This window comes from Acomys russatus, chromosome 1, assembly GCF_903995435.1.
Source record: "Acomys russatus chromosome 1, mAcoRus1.1, whole genome shotgun sequence".
Lineage (NCBI taxonomy): Eukaryota > Metazoa > Chordata > Mammalia > Rodentia > Muridae > Acomys > Acomys russatus.
Genome location: NC_067137.1, coordinates 82864366 through 82882764, shown reverse-complemented (window position 1 = coordinate 82882764; position 18399 = coordinate 82864366). Strand labels below are relative to the sequence as shown.

At 34.5% G+C, this 18399-nt stretch overlaps 1 protein-coding gene across 1 annotated transcript in view; it reads left to right on the top strand.

The window, feature by feature from the left end:
• The first annotated feature begins 1294 nt into the window (after positions 1 to 1294).
• C1H14orf39 (chromosome 1 C14orf39 homolog) overlaps positions 1295 to 18399 on the top strand; it is a 35661-nt gene continuing 18556 nt past the window's right edge. The window contains exons 1-10 of the mRNA XM_051146934.1: positions 1295 to 1343; positions 1442 to 1498; positions 2715 to 2841; positions 5120 to 5209; positions 8372 to 8559; positions 8648 to 8690; positions 10441 to 10561; positions 12030 to 12121; positions 14273 to 14397; positions 15442 to 15518. Coding sequence (XP_051002891.1) covers positions 1295 to 1343; positions 1442 to 1498; positions 2715 to 2841; positions 5120 to 5209; positions 8372 to 8559; positions 8648 to 8690; positions 10441 to 10561; positions 12030 to 12121; positions 14273 to 14397; positions 15442 to 15518 — 969 coding nt within the window. The remainder of the gene's footprint in view (positions 1344 to 1441; positions 1499 to 2714; positions 2842 to 5119; positions 5210 to 8371; positions 8560 to 8647; positions 8691 to 10440; positions 10562 to 12029; positions 12122 to 14272; positions 14398 to 15441; positions 15519 to 18399) is intronic.

The window sequence follows — 18399 nt, the reverse complement described above, 5'->3', positions numbered from 1 at the left end:
CAATTATTGAGATGATTTAGGATGGTAATAAATTCACTTCTATTAGACACATGCAATAGAGAAATGGTATAGCTCAATGATAGAAGGCACAGTTAAAAAACACAGCTCCCTGGGTTCAAGCCCCATCACTAATATATTAAAATAAAAATAAAAATAGAGGCAATTTAGGGGATTCTCTATTTTGGATACACAAAATTCAAATGCGTAAATTACCAAGAGACAGTAATTTATTTTGGGTTATTTAAGCAAGCAAGCAAACAAACAAACAAAATCAAATGAAACCGTCTTAAAATTTACTTTTCAAGTTTTGAGAAATGCTGAACTCAAGCAGAATTTTGAATTCAAGTTTCTTATTGCAGTAAAGTTACTGTCTATTTTACTGCTAATTTCCAAACATTTTTGTTACTGGAGGACTGAGTAGTCTCCAGAAAGCTGTGGGTTCCTTTACGCGCTGCTTTCTGAGCCCAGCACCCATTGGGGATTTTTGACGCCTCCATGTCAGGAAGGCTTGACTACAGAAAGCCCAGTGCTCCCTGTCAACGTGATCTCGCGAGATCTGCGGCTGACCACGAGGTCTTTCCAGGCCCGCCCTAAAGGGCTCAGAAGGACTGGTCGCTTCCGCAGATGCGCGTGTTGAAGACGGCGGGAAGAGTGAGCGTGGACGTCCCGGGTCCATAGGGACCCGGTTAGGTGGGCTGAGGCGGGAGGAGACGCTGGGGGGCCGCGGGTCTGAGGAGAAGGCGGCGGCGGTGTGGACGAGCCGCGTGTCAGGAGGGATGGCAGCTGCGGGGCTTGGTGTCCTCAGTCAGCGAATTCCCGCCACAAATGGGGGAGCCTCGGGGCGGGCCTAAGACTGCGAGAGCTTTGGAAAACTTTAAAAAAAAAAAATGCGAGTTCATACACGCCAAATCATTTCCTAGGGTCCATTCTGCAGAAGGATGTTTAAGAATATCCCTATAGACGATACATAAGTTTTAAAATATATCAGGAAATATCTATGTCTGTAGGTTCTAGACATTTCAAAGACTATATATATAAAAACAGTCACGGAGGAAAATTTCCAGAACTTTCCTTCCTGCACCACGTTCTAAGAGCCCACTGGGTTGCTTATCAGGGCTGTAGAGGCACTGGTTGCAAATTCAGCCATTGACTGGAAGAGACTCCCTCTTCCCCATGGCTTAATCCTCCTATATTTTTCTTTTAAGAATGCTGTATTTTAAAGGTTCTTAATCTATTATGCTGTTTTATGTGTGGCTTCTGAAAGTTTTATTATTTATTTTACACAGTATCCAAGATGAATGACAACCTGTTTGTCAGTTTGGACAGGCTTTTGTTAGAATTTGGTAGGTATAAAATGAAAATAAAGAAATAAATAGCAATTTGTTTTAACATTTGACATTTAGCCATGAGGGAAAAAAATCACAAAAAATGTTTATTTTAGTTTTTCAGTATGAACAAGACATAAGTACTAAAGAAGATATGATTCAAAGAATTAATAGTAAGTAGTTTTTCATGAAATAAATATTTTAGTCTTTATTTTATATAGCATGATGTGTAATTACAATGCTTGGGGCAGCTTACAGGTTGTATGTACGAGAGATCTTTACTTTGAGTAACAGTGAGCTGTTTGTCTTGGGGTAATAGTTGAAACTTAGTGTTGCAATGATAAATGTTTATATTCAACATGATTTTGTGAAGAATTTCTCAGAAGCAATTCTTTATCTACAGCTCAAAGACTTTTTTTTTTTTTTTTTTTTTTGCCTTTGAAATAACTGAGTCATTTCAAATATTTGAATTTTGTTCTCTAGAAATAACCAAATATCAGAGATTGGCAAGTGGTATGTTTTCAGAAAGAGTGATTCTGAAAAATAATAAGTAAAATAGCAGGGTAAATTAAATAAATGCAATGTTTTAAATTCTTAGAATGATTTAGTTTTAATTTTAGTTTTGAAAACAGAATGTCTTAGTATTCTAAGAAGACTTTTGTCATCTTTTCTGCAATCAAAAAGAAAGTAGAATATTAAGAAATTCTTTCAGGGCTGGAGAGATGTTTCAGTAATTAAGGCATTTGTTGCTCTTGTAGAAGAAGAGCCAGGTTCCGTTCCTAGCACCCACGTGGTGATTCACAATCTTCTGTAATTTCAGTTTCGCGGAATCTGACTACCTCTTCCAGTCTGCACAGACACTAGGCATACACACGGTACACATGTATACAGTCAGGCTAAGTACTATACACATAAATTAAAAAAAAACTGTTGCAGTTTTTAAAGGAAATTGAATTCTTTATATTTAATCACGAGTAACACGTGTGTTGGTTTATTTAATAATTGATGTGCAATGGATGAAATTTCACATTTGTCACAAGCTCATTTGGTAGTATCATTAATGAATAAATGTTTCACGAATTCATAGCATCACAAGATAGATTAGCTTTAAATGTCCTTTAACTTAGCCCTTATTGTAAAAGATGAGGGGCAAGGACATATGGTTTTGTTTAGTCTTATGGTCTTCTTAGCGTCTGCATCTAGGAATAGGCCTGGTTTTGGTTCTCTTGATTTCCGGTATGGAGACCTGTCTCCTGGGCCTCTCTGTCTTTCCAGTTTCTAATTCTCCTCCTTTTAGGTATGTTGACATATACTTTTGTTTTTCTGGAATATTTGTTTATTTTGAATTTATGATTTCTAGTTAAATGAAACAAACATTTCCTTTTCCAGAATGTCTTGAAAATATTAAGGAAAACAAAGCAAATGTTTCTAAGATACGTGAAGCTATAAATAAAACAGATGAGGAAATTGCTTATTACTATAAACATAGTAAAGAAATCAAAGAAAGATGTAATAAGTAAGTATTTGGCAGAAATGAACTTTCATTAATTATTATGTATATTTTTACTCAAGGTTTCATGATTTACGCAGAAAAACGTTGAACTGGGACTGTAGCTCATGATAGAGCACCTGCCTAACCTGTACAAGGCCCCCCCTTTTTTATTACTATAGACAAATGAGCAAAAATCCCATTTTAAAGTAATGTTCTCTCTGTGCCCCTTGTCTTCCCTTCCTCCCCTTTTCCTCCCCTTTCCACCCTTGGAATTGAACTCAAGCCATGTACATTCCTCCCTCCCACTGAACTAAACCCCACCTCCCACGTTAGCATCCATATTAGCAAAATAACTAAGTCCAATTGTCAAGTTATCTAGCATTGCAGAAGGACTTACAGAAGATTTCACAGAAAAAACAGAAGTAAGGTTTATAAGATCTCACTAATTCAGATCTACTTAGTCTAAATAAAGAATTTTGTATTGGCACATGCGTGTATCCTAGCACTGGGCGATAGAGGCAGAAGAGTCAGAAATTCAAGGTTGTCCTCAGCTTTGTGGAGAGTTCCAGGCCAGGTTAGGGTTTATGAGATCCTGTCTGCACACAAACAAACAAACAAATGATTTTGAGTATAAGCTCGGCATGTAAAGCTGATATTAAATAAACTTGAAGTAATTTTGATCTTTAGCTTTTCAAGGTCATAGGTTTCTGTAAGAATTTAACCTAGGGAGTAAAGAGGTGGCCTACCAGTTAAGAGCACTGACAGCTCTTGCAGAGGATCTAGGTTCAGTTCCCAGCACTCAACACAGTGGCTCACAATTGACTGTAACTCCAGTCCCAGGGGATGCAATGTTCTCTCTGGCGTCTGTGGGCGCTGCATGCATTCGGTGCACAGACTGACATGCAGATAGAACACCCATATACATTGAAACAAAAAACAAAACCAAAAAAGAACCTAAAATCTTCAAGATAGAAGACTTCTTTTAAGAAATATATCTTTGGGTTTATTCACTGAAATCTTGTTTGGTTGCAATTTAATTGAGTTTCCTGTTTAACTTTTTTAACAGTAGGAAAACACTGCACATAACTCGAATATCCAACAGTAGGGGCTTCATTAATTTAGCTACATACTTATTACTGAATATTTATAGTCAATAAAATTATAACATGTATATTTGACATGGAAAGAAGTTAACAGTATATTATAAATTGAACAAAATTGATAATAAAACATCATTTGTAGTATTAATCCAACTAATAATTAAATATCTGTTTCCAGTTGGGAAATGCAGAGCCTGTATACCAAAATGCTTGTAGTGAATATTTTCTTAGTGATCACTGTGAGCATTTTTAAATGCACATAACATATGTATATGTAATCCTTGAACTTCTAATTCTATTTTGGAGAACATTTTCTAAGAATTGGTCAAAATATAGACAAATATTTAAGGTCTGTTCAGCAAATGATTAAAATGGATGTTATATATGAATATAATTTTAATAATGTTAAAATATAATAGTAAAATCTGAAGATACCTATTAAAGTAATAATACTAGTTACTTAATGTTAGGTAAGTATAATAATTGGATAAAATAATGCAGATAGTTATTTTTCTAAGTATGCTTTTCTATACTTATAGAATGGGCATGCTTAATTTTTAAATTTGAAAAAATATTAGAAAAGAGGAAATTCTCAAATACTATTTAGAATAGAGGTGCCATTGTATACAGTAATTTAAGGTTTTTCATATTGGCAATATTTTTCAAATTGTATAATAAAACAGAAAATTTAAGTTAGACACTCATTTTATGTCTGATTTTGTGATTAATTTCGGCATAGTTTTTTTAATCTCAGAAGGGCATAGCAATCTAAGTGTCAAAAGAGAAAAAAAGCTTCTCTTTAGCTTTTGAAAACTTACTACTAAAGAATTTCTTTGCCAAAATTAGAAAACTGTGATGAGAAAGGATGATTAATGTTGGAGTACTAATACAAGAACATAAATAGAATATAATAGACTATAACATGACAGTATACAATTTTGACCTGCCCTTTTCTAGTAATGAGAGCAAATTTTATGTAAATTATAATGAATATTAATATTAGAGTAGATGAGTATGTAAATGCTGATGGTGGTGATATTTACATATTTTAATGTAAACTTGTTTTCTCTAGAAAGAAAAATTCATTGTTCTTTAAGTGATTAGATTCTTTTTTGTTCTTATACTCATCCCGCTCTGTTCATTTTTTAAAATTATCAATCTATTATTTTGAGATGGTAATCACAACTGTAATTTTTTTATAGCTGGAAGCCAACATGTAATGTTTTCCATAAACATGAAGATTATATTCAAGACCAACTTAGTGCTTACCAAGAAACCAATGAAAAAGACAAGTACAGTAATTTCTATATTGTATATTAAATCTACTGTTTCTATAAATTAGTATTATTAGGGCATAATATAAGAATGATAATTGGAAATGTATCAAATTCATATTCTGAGAGAGTTTTAAGTAAACAGCTGTTGTGTGCCATGGTAGGTCTGTCTATTATAAATCTCCATTTAACTTGTGTGTGTTTAGATTTTTCCTCAGATATAAACTATTTCTCAGCAGCAACTATTGTAGCAGAATCCTTCAAATAATTATCTTACAGGAAATCATGTAAAGCAATAATTATATGTAGAATTAGCTTATGAAGATTTGGAGGTATTTCTTGTTTTGCAATGCTGAAAATTATATTAATATAATTGAGTTATTAATTATTAAAAATTAGGTTAGCATGCAAAATAATGGTATTCATTATGGCATGTTCACATATGTGTGTCATACCTTGCTCTCATTTGCATCTCTCCCTCATTACTCCTCCCTACACTCCCTCCCAAGCTCAAGCTGGTTTCCATTCTTCTACTAGTTCTCCCCTCTCCACCTTTTTTAAAGCATTACTGTTTTCGCTTCCCTTAGATCTCTTCCTCTTCTCTCACCTCATCCTCCCCTTTCTAGTTTTGTTAGCCACACATATACCTATATATAAAAACACATATACAAATTTAAAAACGCATTCTTTATGTAAGAAACATGCACTTCTTTATTTTCAAAGATGAGCTCTGAAAGTAGTAGAGATGAACATTAAAGATTTGGACTATCATTAGAAATCATGGAAATGTGTAGAATTTCTCAAGGAAATGTATGGAGCAAATCCAGGAATATAGGGATTTGAATGAGAATGGCCCCACAGGCTCATATGTTTGAGTACTCAGTGGACTATTTGGGAAGGATTAGGAGTTGTAGCCTTGTTGGATATGTGTCACAAGGGGTGGGCTTTGAGATTTCAAAAGCCCTACCATTCCCAGTTAGCTTTCTCTCTGCCTTGTGCTTGTGGGTGAGATGTGTGGGCTCTCAGCTGCTGCTCCAGTGCTCCAGTTGCTTGGCTGGCTGCTTTCATGGTGGTGATGGCCTCTAACCTCCTGGAACTATGAGTCCACTATAAACTCTTTCTAATGTAAGTTGCCTTTGTTATGGTGTTTCTTCACAGCAATAGAAAAGTAGCTAAGAGAAGGAGGAAGTGAGAGCATACCATCTGAAGGCAGAAGGTGGAAAAGGAAAGGGAACTGTTAGGCTGTCATTTATAGACTCTGCTTTAGTCCCCGAAAAATTTGAAATGATTTATATAACAGTAAATGGATTTTAGAATAAAGGCTTCCAGGGAGTAAGACTAATGTAGGAAACCTTTGATTGAGTTATAAATCCATACAAGGTGGTCCTGCATATATTATTGGAATTATTGACATTCCTAATAGTCAAGGCATTGTAGAAATGTGATGAGGTTGGGACTCAGACCATTCGTTTAATAAGCAGTACAGTTGCCTAAGATAAATAGATTTTCCTGACACTTCAAAGAAATTTCTTTCCTGGGTGTTCAAAAAGAGGAAATGGTGCACAGAATAGTAGAAGTGTGTGTGTGTGTGTGTGTGTGTGTGTGTGTGTGCGTGCACGCGCGCACATGCATGTGTGCTTATATGATCTCGTAACTCATGGTCATTTAAGAATTTTTAAAAGGATTTATTTGTTTACTTAATGTGTATGGTTTTGGTTTGATTTTGGTTTTGGTTTGCCTACATGTATGTCTATGTACTGCAAGTGTACCTGTTGTCTCTGGAGGCCAGAAGAAGGTATCAGATGTCCCAGTGAAGTGCCATGTCAGTCTTGGAAATTGAACCTGGTTCCTTTGGAAGAACAGCCAGTGCTCTTAACTGTTGAGCTATCTCGCTAGCCCCCATTAAAAAAAATTTTTTTTAAGAAAAATGATTCTATGAGAAGCTAAAGCAAATCAATCCAAATATGTATTTTTATAGTGTCTATTGTGCATAACTCTTCAAGCTAAATGAAGGTACTTAAGTGGAACCAGCTGTCTGTTTTCTAGATTAGTCACATAGATAATTTGAATTGATGACTCAAATTAAGACATTTTAAAAAAGAGATGAAGTCATGTATCAGCCATTTTGCCTGCCTTCTTCACCTCATTTTCATTATGTGCCCTCAACTAGCTTTTAACTCACTATAGCCTATCCTTGCTTCAAACTTTAAATCCTTTAGTGTCAGTCTATCAGTTGCTTACTTCTAACCTCTTACTCCTGTCCAAGCATTCATGAAAACTGTTATTTCTACTAATAAGTGAGATAATAATGACTCTTCTTGGGTAACTTAGGGAAGTTATGTGGTCTGCCAGGATTATTATATGGAGTATGTTAAGGCTGGGCGTGTACATTACGAACAAGATGCTAATCTCAAATGGTATGTTAGCTTTCTTAAAGGTATTTCTCTATCCCCTTATACTATTTTACCAAGTTACTATGAGTGATAAGTGATTAATTAGCAAATACACAGGGTTTGAAAAGGAGCTTATTTAGGGGCTCAACTTCTGTATCATGTTAAAGAGGAAAGAATTTAGTAATGTCTTTGGCCATGACAGGACTGCCACAGTTATCAACAGCAGCTGTGGTTGTCTGCACACTGTCCAGCCAGTCAACATTCCAGCATGGAGTGGGAAGGGGATTTGTGAGCTCTACCCACAGCTGAGGAGCTATGCATAGTTGATGGCTTCTGTGGGTATGGCGAGTCAGTTTTCTTTAAGTGTGTAGCTTCTGGTAAGTTGACCATGCTCCAGTGGATGGCCCCACACCCAGAAATATATGGACAGCACAAATAATTATTAATTATTAACAAAAGAAAACACCAGGTTGGGGGTGGTGAAAAGATAGGGTGGATCTGTGAGGAGTTCAGGATTAATATAACCAAAATATGTTGCACGAAATTCTCAAAGAATGGCATTAAAATGGTGGGAACAGATGATAAATTGGAGAGGATCAAAGGGTGCAGTGAGTGACTCAGGTACTAAAACAGAGGTATGGTAGAAAAGTCAAAGAGAGTGAAAAAACAGAATATTGAAGAAAATAAAGATGAGTAAATAATTGCCTTTTGTGCTTAGTGAAATAGACTTTAATAAATGATATTTGCTAAGTTTATAGATTTCTACATACTTTTTTAATTTTAACAGAAAAATGTATCATGGTTATATATGTCAGTATGAAGATGTTTTGAAACAGTACCAACTGAAATACTCAGAAACACGTTTTTCATGTAAATATTATGAGAAGAAAAAAGAACATGAAGAAATTCAAAATAGAGTGTTGGCATGTACTGAACAACTAAAGCTGAATGAAACTATTCTTATGGAATTTCTAGGTATTAACATTTTTTATATACTATTTTAGTTACAGAATTTTTACAATGGAAGAATATAATCATTCTCAACTACAAATTTGTTTTCCAGTGCCTGCTCCTTTCCCATCTGTTACGGAATGGACATTATACATGTATCCACAACTGATTTTACTCATAATTTTATTAGATAAGTATAATTTATGTTTTTAATTATTAATATGTTTTCATGTTAGAAATCTCATGGATTTGCTTTTCAGTTTAAGTCAGATTTTAAAGATTACTTTAAAATCTTCTGGGGTTACTTTTCATATACGCCTATGTGATCAAAACAAGTAATTTAAGAGAAGATGAAATGGCAATAAAATGATGAAAATTTTAATCTTTGTCTTTTAAAAAGTTCCAGATATGAATTGATTATTAAATAATCTTTAGGACAGAAGCTAGTAAGAAAGTGAGCTATAAGTATTCATTTTGAAATGTATTGCATATTTGTCTTGTGCTAAGAAATGCTATAGTTACAGAACTCCCTTGGAAAGAACTTGAAGTTTAGCATAGGAAATAGACACTTAAATAAATCTGATAAGTACCACTGTAATAGATAGTTAAGTAAACATTAAATGGTTTAAGTCTCACCTGTTTGTCAGAGAGATCTTCCCTGAGGATGAACTTAAAGCTTTAATCTTCTTTCAACCTTTACAATGTGCTTTTTTATCGGATTATAATTCCACTGCTGTGCTGTCTTCTTTATCCATGCATCCTGTTTTGTTCCCATTCCATCCTAAACCATTCTCTTAATGCCTCTACTACTTGGTTTTTCATATTTTTGTTTTAGACTTTTTTTTTTGTTGTTCTTGTTGTGCATTAAATTCTTAGTGGGAAGGATCAGATATTGGCAGGTTGTTTAAGATACTACCAGCGTTTAAGGAGTTGGATATAAATTTGGATGACATGCAAAGGTTGAATGACAAAGAGAGGTAGATGGAGGTTGGAAGGTTGAAGATTAGGGATTAAGTATCTAAAGGTAAAATTTTAAACAGCTACTTTTGGTAATAAAACTTGATAGAACCTGATGTTTTGTGGTGCAGCATACAAATCATATAAATTATAAAGTAAGACAGGAAAGGACTAATAAAGTTTCCTAAGAGTTTTATTCACAGTTTATTATTCTACTCAGTTCTTAATTCTCCTAAATGGATTGTACAGTATTTTAGGAAATTGTATTATTTAATAAGCACACAGGATGTCAGTTAATGGCTAAGAAATATTCTATAAATATAAATCCAGTTCAAGCAGGAAGTCCAGATGGAAGCTCTTTTCAGTTACACAGGATACATTGGTGAACATTACGGATAAAGAAAAGTGAAATTGAGTAGATTTTTAATATTGGCTTTGGAATAAATAAATGACAAAAACTTAAGTTAAAATCATATTTAAATTTATTATGTTTTATTAGCTATGCCAGATAACAGGATGAACTTGCATAGAAAATCAAAATTCTACCTCATAAAAATATTTTCTTGAACTGCAGGCATGATGGCACAAGCCTTTAATCCCAGCACTCAGGGAGGCCGAGGCAGGCGGTTGTTGTGAGTTTTGAGGCCAGCCTGGTCTACAAAGTGGGTCCAGGACAGCCAAGACTACACAAAAAAAAAAACCCTGTCTCCAAAAAACCAAAAAGAAAAATAAATTATTGAAAGAAAAATCCTAACAAGTATTCTCAATAGAATGTTATTGTTTTAAAGTTCATTAATAGACCATAGGCAAACTAATTATATTAGTCATATTTTTGTTTTCAGACAGTGATTATCAATATTGCTTTTGTAGAACATATATTTAAATTGTATATATTATCTGTATAATAAATGTAAATTTTATTTCATGCCTGTTCCTTAACATAAAAAGAGTTAATTTGAGATATAAAACACAAGATATTCTTAAAAGTGCCAACAATTTTACCAAAAGATCATTTGAGTTGGAGAAAGAAGCAGATGATATGGAAATAGAAATTAATTCTTTAAATAAGGTATATATTTTATATTTTATATGATGTTATGCATAAACAGTATGCTAATGTTAGTCTACAGTCTTACAAGAGCTGATTTTATTTATGTATTATTTTAAAATTTTTTACAAGAGCTGATTTTAAAGACAGTTTAAACATGGAGAAAGGCCAGGTTTTTTTGCCTTAGGGAAGTCAAAATGTATTTCAGCTTATGAATTTATTTAACTCTTACTTTGTTGGGGAACGGCTTGAAATTTTGTGTGTGTGTGTGTTTGTTTGTTTGTTTTGAGACAGGGTTTCTCTGTGTAGCCTTGGCTGTCCTAGACTCGCTTTGTAGACCAGGCTGGCCTTGAGCTCACTGCGATCCTCCTGCCTCTGCCTCCCTCGTGCTGGGATTAAAGTCATGCACCATCACGGCTGGACTTTTTTTTTTGAGGTCTGAGGAAAGAACAAGATGTGACTTAGTCATAAGAATTGATTTATTTTGTTTTGTGAAAGATCAAATTTAGGCAACTGTGCTTGTTAGACAAATGAACCACTGAGTATACCCTCAGCCAGAATTGAAAGAGGGAACAAAATTGTAAATGGTTTAGAGATTCAATTTGGGAAAAATATATAATTATGGTTTATAATATTTAGAAAGCTAGGATAAAAATAGTTTAGTTTTTAGGATTTTTGGAGTATATTTTTGTATCATTCCTTAAGTTGTTGTTTTTATTTAAAATTTTAAATTTATTTATTTTATTTGTATGAATTTTTTTCTCCATGTATGTGCACTATATGTGCCTGTGGAGATCAGCAAAAGGCGTCAGATTCCATAGGACTGGAGTTATAGATGGTTGTGATCAACCGTATAAATGCTGGGAACTGAACCTGGGTCTCCTGTAAGAACAAGGGCTCTTAATCATTAGCCATCTCTCTAGCTGTGACATGGCAGTTTTCAGTAAATACTATCAAAAATACAAATCTGAGTTTATTTTTAAAAACGTGTTAGTTAAATATATATATGTCTGACTATTCTGAAGGTATTGTGTTTTCATGTGTGAGTATATATATGTGTGTGTGTGTGTGTATGTGTGTGTGTGTGTGTGTGCGCACATGCCCATGTGTGCATGTGAGCATGCATACATGTTTGTGTGTGTGTGTGCATGAATGCCAGAGGTCAGCATTGGGTATTAGTCCTCAGTTTCTCTCCACCTGAAATCAAAGCTCATCCATTTGACTTGACCGACTGGCCAGTTAGCTTGAAAGATCTATATGTCTCCACCTCCCCAGTACTGGGATTACAGGCTCATGCCCCTATACCTCACTTGTATGTGAGGACTGGGCATCTGAACTGAGGTCCTTATGCTTCTAGGGTGAGCACTTTGCCCACTAAGTTCTCTCTCCTTAAATTCCAGGCAATGCTTCTACCATAGTCTTCTAAGTGCTAAGGATGCAAGTATGAGCCATCATGAAGCTAATTATTTTGTTTTTCTCATTATTTTAGCAGATGGCAAGACTTTTTGAAAGCAAAAAATTTTCAGATGGTGTAGAAGAAAAGATAAAAAATACAGAAAAGAAAAAAGAATTTAAAGAAAGGTATAAGTAAACTGAATTTTATGTGACCAGCTATTCTGCATCTAAAATTTTTGAGTCTGTACCAGATACAATTTTATTCAAGATAATTTCTACTATTTTATGAAAATATTATTTCTTCAAGTGTTATGAATTTAATATCTAAAACTGCTTGTTGTTTAGGACCAAAGATAACATGCAGTAAGAAATGGGGTCATAGTAGCACATCTGTTCTATAACCTGTCAGTGTGTAAAAAATTAATCTAGGTTGTGGTAGCACCACAACAGTTATGAAACAGGCCAAACAATGGAGAAGCAATGTGTTTACCTTTTGTTACTTGACGAGTTGCCAGTTTGACTGGTTCTTCCTTTACCACAAAGAGTGAAGAAGAGACTCGTCTGAATCTGTAGCATAATGTATCTTCATTTTTCCTTATGGAGACCATACAAGGCATCAGTGAGGCATTAAAAACACATTGATTTTATCTGTTATTGTAGGAGAGAAAAACACATGTATTGCTGCTACCATTTCTAATCAACTTTCTTATTTTGTTTTCTGCATATAACCTGTTTTTGCTTGTTCTTAAATTTCACTCTTCAGACTGTATTACCTTTATCCTAATTTTCTTCCAACATATTCCTCTCCTGAGTTAATTTCCCTGATCCTACTTCTTTGGAACTGTTATATTGATGCATCCACTCTTACATATCACCTCATGGCAGCATGTCATTAATTTTTTGATTAAATTGATTAGAAAGTTCGCAAATGGTTAGATTTTATCTTGTGGCTACTTGAATATTATAAAAACTGTATATTATGAGGAACTTGTGGAACTACCTAGCCATGTTTTACTCAGTGTATATTATCTTCCCATTCATATTCTTGCTTTCTATAGTTCCAGTTACTCAGGGTTATTGTGGTCTAAAGATACCACATGATACATTCCAGAAAAAAAGAAATAGAGCCAAGCAGTGTGGCACATGCCTTTAATCCTCAGAACTCAGGGAGGCAGAGGCAGATAGATCTCTATGAGTTCAAGGTCAAGCTGTCTACAGAACTAGCTCTAAGACATCCAAGACTACACAGAGAAACTCTGTCCCTGCCCCGCTCAAAAAAAAAGAAAGAAAAAAAAAAAAAAAAAAAAGAAAAGAAACTGAACACCATTCTGAATATGGTATGATGAAGTCTTATGCCATGCTGTTAATCATTTCTTTGTCCAGTGAATCAGTGTTATAGACGCTACCTGCCTGTTGGTTGCGTGGTAACTATCTCAGTTATCGGATCAGCTGTGCTGACACCATAGTGTTTATGCCCAATGTAACCCTTATTTTTAAAAATGGCTCATACATACAAGAGTAGCCATGCTGCCAATTGTGATGTGCCAGAGAGATGCTGGAAAGGGTTTTCTTTAAGTGATAGCCCTCAACTTAAGGAAAGAAAACAATGATATAGGTTGGTTGTTAAGATCTGTGATATTAAATTTACCTGTGAAACTCTGAAGAAGGAAGAAATAAATACTGCTTTTACTGTTACACCATAATGCAGAAGTTATAGGATCAGTACTTATTTAAGATGGAAACGACATTAAGTATGTGTATGTTTCTGTGTATAGGAAAAGATATAATATGCATAAGCTTTCATTTGCTGTGGTTTAGGCATCTATTGAGGGTTGTTATCATAGAATATGTCTTCTGTTCACAAAGGGAGAAAAATGTATTTTTGATAATGTTTATATTCATTTGATTTAGAAAACAACTCAGTGACGTTATTCTTACAGCAAAAAAGTTAAGAGACACATTTATGACTATAATACCGGTTTAATAATTTCTGATTTCATGATAGCTGATTTGTTTCTAAATAAATCTTTTTAAAATTTGAAGCAAAACACATTATTTGTAGTAAAAGTGTTTAAAATGGTTTTTATCTTTTTAAAAGATGGTTATGTTTAAAGTGGAGAGTGTGGTATACTGAGATGAGCATTGGACTTAGGACAGCACTGGTACTGCTTATTACCACATAATGTCATAATACTGATAACTCTGTTAAATGCTCGACACACTTAGTATCACGATATGCAAAAATGAAGTTGGAACTGTATAGTATCTAAAAATCTTTTCTGCGTTTAAATTTTAAATTTTACTTAGCTAATAGTAAACATAAACTCTTCTCTTTAGAATTTTTGAAAAAGATGAGCATGTATTGGATAGAACCTCTCAAAATAGCCAGTTGTTACTGCCTTGTGAATCTCAAAAATTTTTAAGACTAATAAAGATGAATTCTTCAGAACCAAGAGTTACAGGTACAGAATTTATTATTCAGAAACCTCATTTTTTCTTGACAGAGAGGAAATAAAAAGTAATTTTAGTTATCCTGTGGTATAAGCAAGGACAAACAATACTGAAGACCTGTAGACATGGGAAAGTACCACTTTAACTCTGCCTAAGAGCAAGCAGGGTGTAACTTGTACACCCATCTTTTGTTTTGTTTTCCTTTTTGAGGAAATCACGTGTTACATCATTTTAAAGTATTCTAGGGGCCTGGAGAGATGGCTCAGAGGTTAAGGGCATTGACTGCTCCTCTAGAGGTCCTGAGTTCAATTCCCAGCAACCACATGATGGCTCACAACCATCTCTGAGATCTGATGCCCTCTTCTGGCCTGCGGTGTACATGCAGACAGAGCACTGTATTCATAATAATAAATAAATAAGTCTTTTTTAAAAAAGTATTCTATAGTGGGTGAGATGTAATATGAATTATTTTATTTTTCAATAAAAATGTGTTTAAAAAAAAGAAAGAAAGCAATTCCAACAATGTAACACATTAATAATAATTAATAAAAATATTATTATTTAAAAAAAGTATTCTAGTCTGGTAGCACAGACAGCAGACAAGGATGACTAGTTCTCTATTAAAGGGATAGCTATTGTATTTATTGTTCTGGCCATTGAAAGTTTCAGTCAGAATTCATTCAAGAGTCTGCAAATTAGATTAATCACATTGTATATTTTGACTACACTCTTTTAATTTTTCTTCATTAATATTACTACTCTGCCTTTTTTAGTAATCAATTTTAAGACAATAGATTTTTCATATGGCCATTTTGTCATTACACATTCATGATTATGTAAAAACTAGTATATAGTGAGTTAAAAGGTGTGAAATAATTTCATATTTTAAGTTAAATACTCTTATTAACTTGATTTTTAAAGTATACATTGTGATCAGATATTGGAGAAATGAGGACTGGGGCTGAGTGTGTAGCTCAGTGGGACAGTGTGAGCTTAGCATATATGAGGCAATGAGTTTAAGATTTTATTTGGTTTTGTCTTTGGAATTAATTTAGATAAAAAAGAAGAAAGTTCAGTCAGTGGGTCAAAGTTTGCCAGAAGTGACTTGAGACAAAAAGAAAATGATTCACAGGTACGAATTTCTGTTTTTAATAGCATAAATGCTCACATTAAATAAGATAATAAATGTAGGTAGAACACAAGGATGTGTGTGTGTGTTGAAGTTATTTTTATAAAACAGTGTTTGTTTTTCTTAGCTTAGTTCTTAACCTGGATACCACACAAATAATTGAGACTCTTTTATATTTGTTTAAAAAATAAGCTTCACAACACTATCTGAGCAGTTTAAGTCTTTTCTTAACCTTCTATGGAATCCTGTCTTACTCGCAGCAAACAGCCCACCATACTTGCATTTTGTAGCTTTCCTAGGCTTCAGCTTCTTCCTCCTGATCTTCCTTGGACCTGTCAGTCCCCTAACTCCTCCTCCCCTGGCTGGCAGGAAGTCCAGCCCTATTCTCTTTCCCTGCTCATCGACTGGCTGTAAGCTGCTTTATTGACATAGCAGGGTTTACACAACATTTAGACAGGAAATCAGAATTTAAACTACACAGTGGCCTTACGCTACATGTGTGCCTCTGTATATATACATGCATGTTAAGTTAGCCACTACTGTTACCTCAGAGTCTAACACGTTTAACAAGACTTTCAGTGTGACTGGATCGTAGTGGTGCATGCCCAAGTGAATCTCTGAGTTCAAGGCCAGCCTGGTCTACAGAGTGAGTTCCACAACAGCCAGGGATACACAGAGAAAACCTGTTTCAAAAAAAGAGTGTCAATATCACATTCAATATAAACTTCCCTTTTGTGACTAAATATCATATAAGATATTTTTTTTAAAAATATGATCCGGTAGTTAGTATACCAAAACTTTTGAGAAATAGCTGCTAAGCCCTTCATTAATTACAGGACCAATTGCACAGGCTGTACCTACAGCACTGTTTCATAGGGAGTTCTGTCACTAACATAATACCATATACAATTGTAAAGAGAAAAATGTGACTCCCACAGCAATATAGATTATTGCTGTTGCTCTTGGTTGAATCCCAGAACTTGAATGTAACACTATTGCTGAAGACACCATACATTTCCAAACAGGACTTAGAGGAATTGAGCTGGGATCTGACCTGGAAGTCTCCCCACTAAAGACTAGTTCTCTTAATATTCAAAGATACTATTTATTAGAGCTACCAAGGGAGAAAGGCAATTAATAGTCTTTCCTAACTATAAAGCCTATCATCACAACAGTGGGTTATTTATCTCTCTGCGCTATTCCCTTGAGACAGACCCTCTCACTGAACCTGAAGCTTGGTATTTCAGATAAGCTATCTGGCCATGGAGCTCCTGGGACCTGCCTGTCCTTGTTTTTCACGCCCAAACTTTATGTGGGTGCTGAGAATTCAAACTCAAGTCCTTATGCTTGCCCAACAAGTGCACTTACTAACAGCCTTTTCCATAGCCCTTTTTTATCTATGTCTATATCTATGTCTACCCACTCTATATCTATTTTTATCTCTATTATCTATCATCTATCTATCTATCGATATCTATATCTCTTTATATATGTGTATATTAATGTACATATATACACATATATTACATAATACAAACATCGATAGATAGATAGATAGATATAGAGAGGCTGGGTCTTGAGATATAGTTCAGATTGGCCTCAAACTCAATTTCCTCTTGCCTCTGCCTCATAAGTGCTGGAGTTATAGGCATGCATGAACACACACACACACACAAACACACACACACACCACTTATCTCACCTAATTCTAAAGAATTACTTACTGTCTTTGTTTGTTATAATGAAAGTCAAACAAAAAGAGCCATTATCACTGTTTGAAGTGGTGCATGCCATTAGTTGTAACACTCATGAAACAGAGGCAAACAGATCGCTGAGAGTTTGAGGCCAGCCTGATCGTCACAGCAAGCTCTAGGCCAGCAGGACTACATAGTAAGACCCTATCTGAGGGAGAAATTTAAAAAAAAAAAAAAAGAGCCCTTTCCTGGGAATACTAGGGTGCCAAGGGAAAATAAATTTACATACTTCCAAATTAGTTGGGAGTTATAGAAGAAATCAAAATAGAATTTATAAAATTTAACAAAATACTATTAAACCTGTGAAATGTTGGCAAACTGGCTCTCAGAGAAAAACATATATTTAAAAACAAACATTAGAAAGTGAAAAATATTAACTATCAAATATTTCTACTTAAAAATTGATGAAAATAAAATTCACACAATAGAGATTAGTAAACAGGAAGAAAAATTAGTGATACTAACACAGCAACACTGCGTTGCTGAATCTGATCAAAAGCTAATGTACCTTAAATATCAACAAAATTTCAGCAATTTAAGTAACCCTTTCTCCCCTGGAACAGAAGGGACAAAAGATAAGTGTGTTTATCTTCCAGATAAGCAGAAGATCATCCTAAATGTAGAAGATACTTTTTTTTTAGAATATTGAGAGACTACTATGTAAAACTTCACCACTAAATTTCATGTAAGAAGGATATTTCTGTAAGAAAATTTAAGTTATAAATAGGCTGAAAATTAAATAAAAGAAAAACACAAGTATATAGCAATCTCTAGTAGCTTTTGTTCTCTTTCTCCCTTATTCCTTTCTCAGCATAGAGACTCAGGTTCTCAGGTGAGCTCCATCAGAGCTTTCAGGATTGCACCAAGACTGCTCAGCCTTGATGCTACTGACGTGCTTTTGTGTTTTCAAGAGAGTTTCTCTGTGTGGCCATGGCTGTCCTAGAACTTGCTCTGTAGACCTGGCTGGCCTTGAACTCATACCCATTTGCCTCTGCCTCCCAAGTGCTGGGACTAAGGCATGTACCACTATTCCCAGATGTTACTGACATTTTTTGACTGGATACATTTTTTGATGTGTGTAGAAGCCAGTAACACTGTACTTCTAAGTTAATGACAATCAAAAATATCTC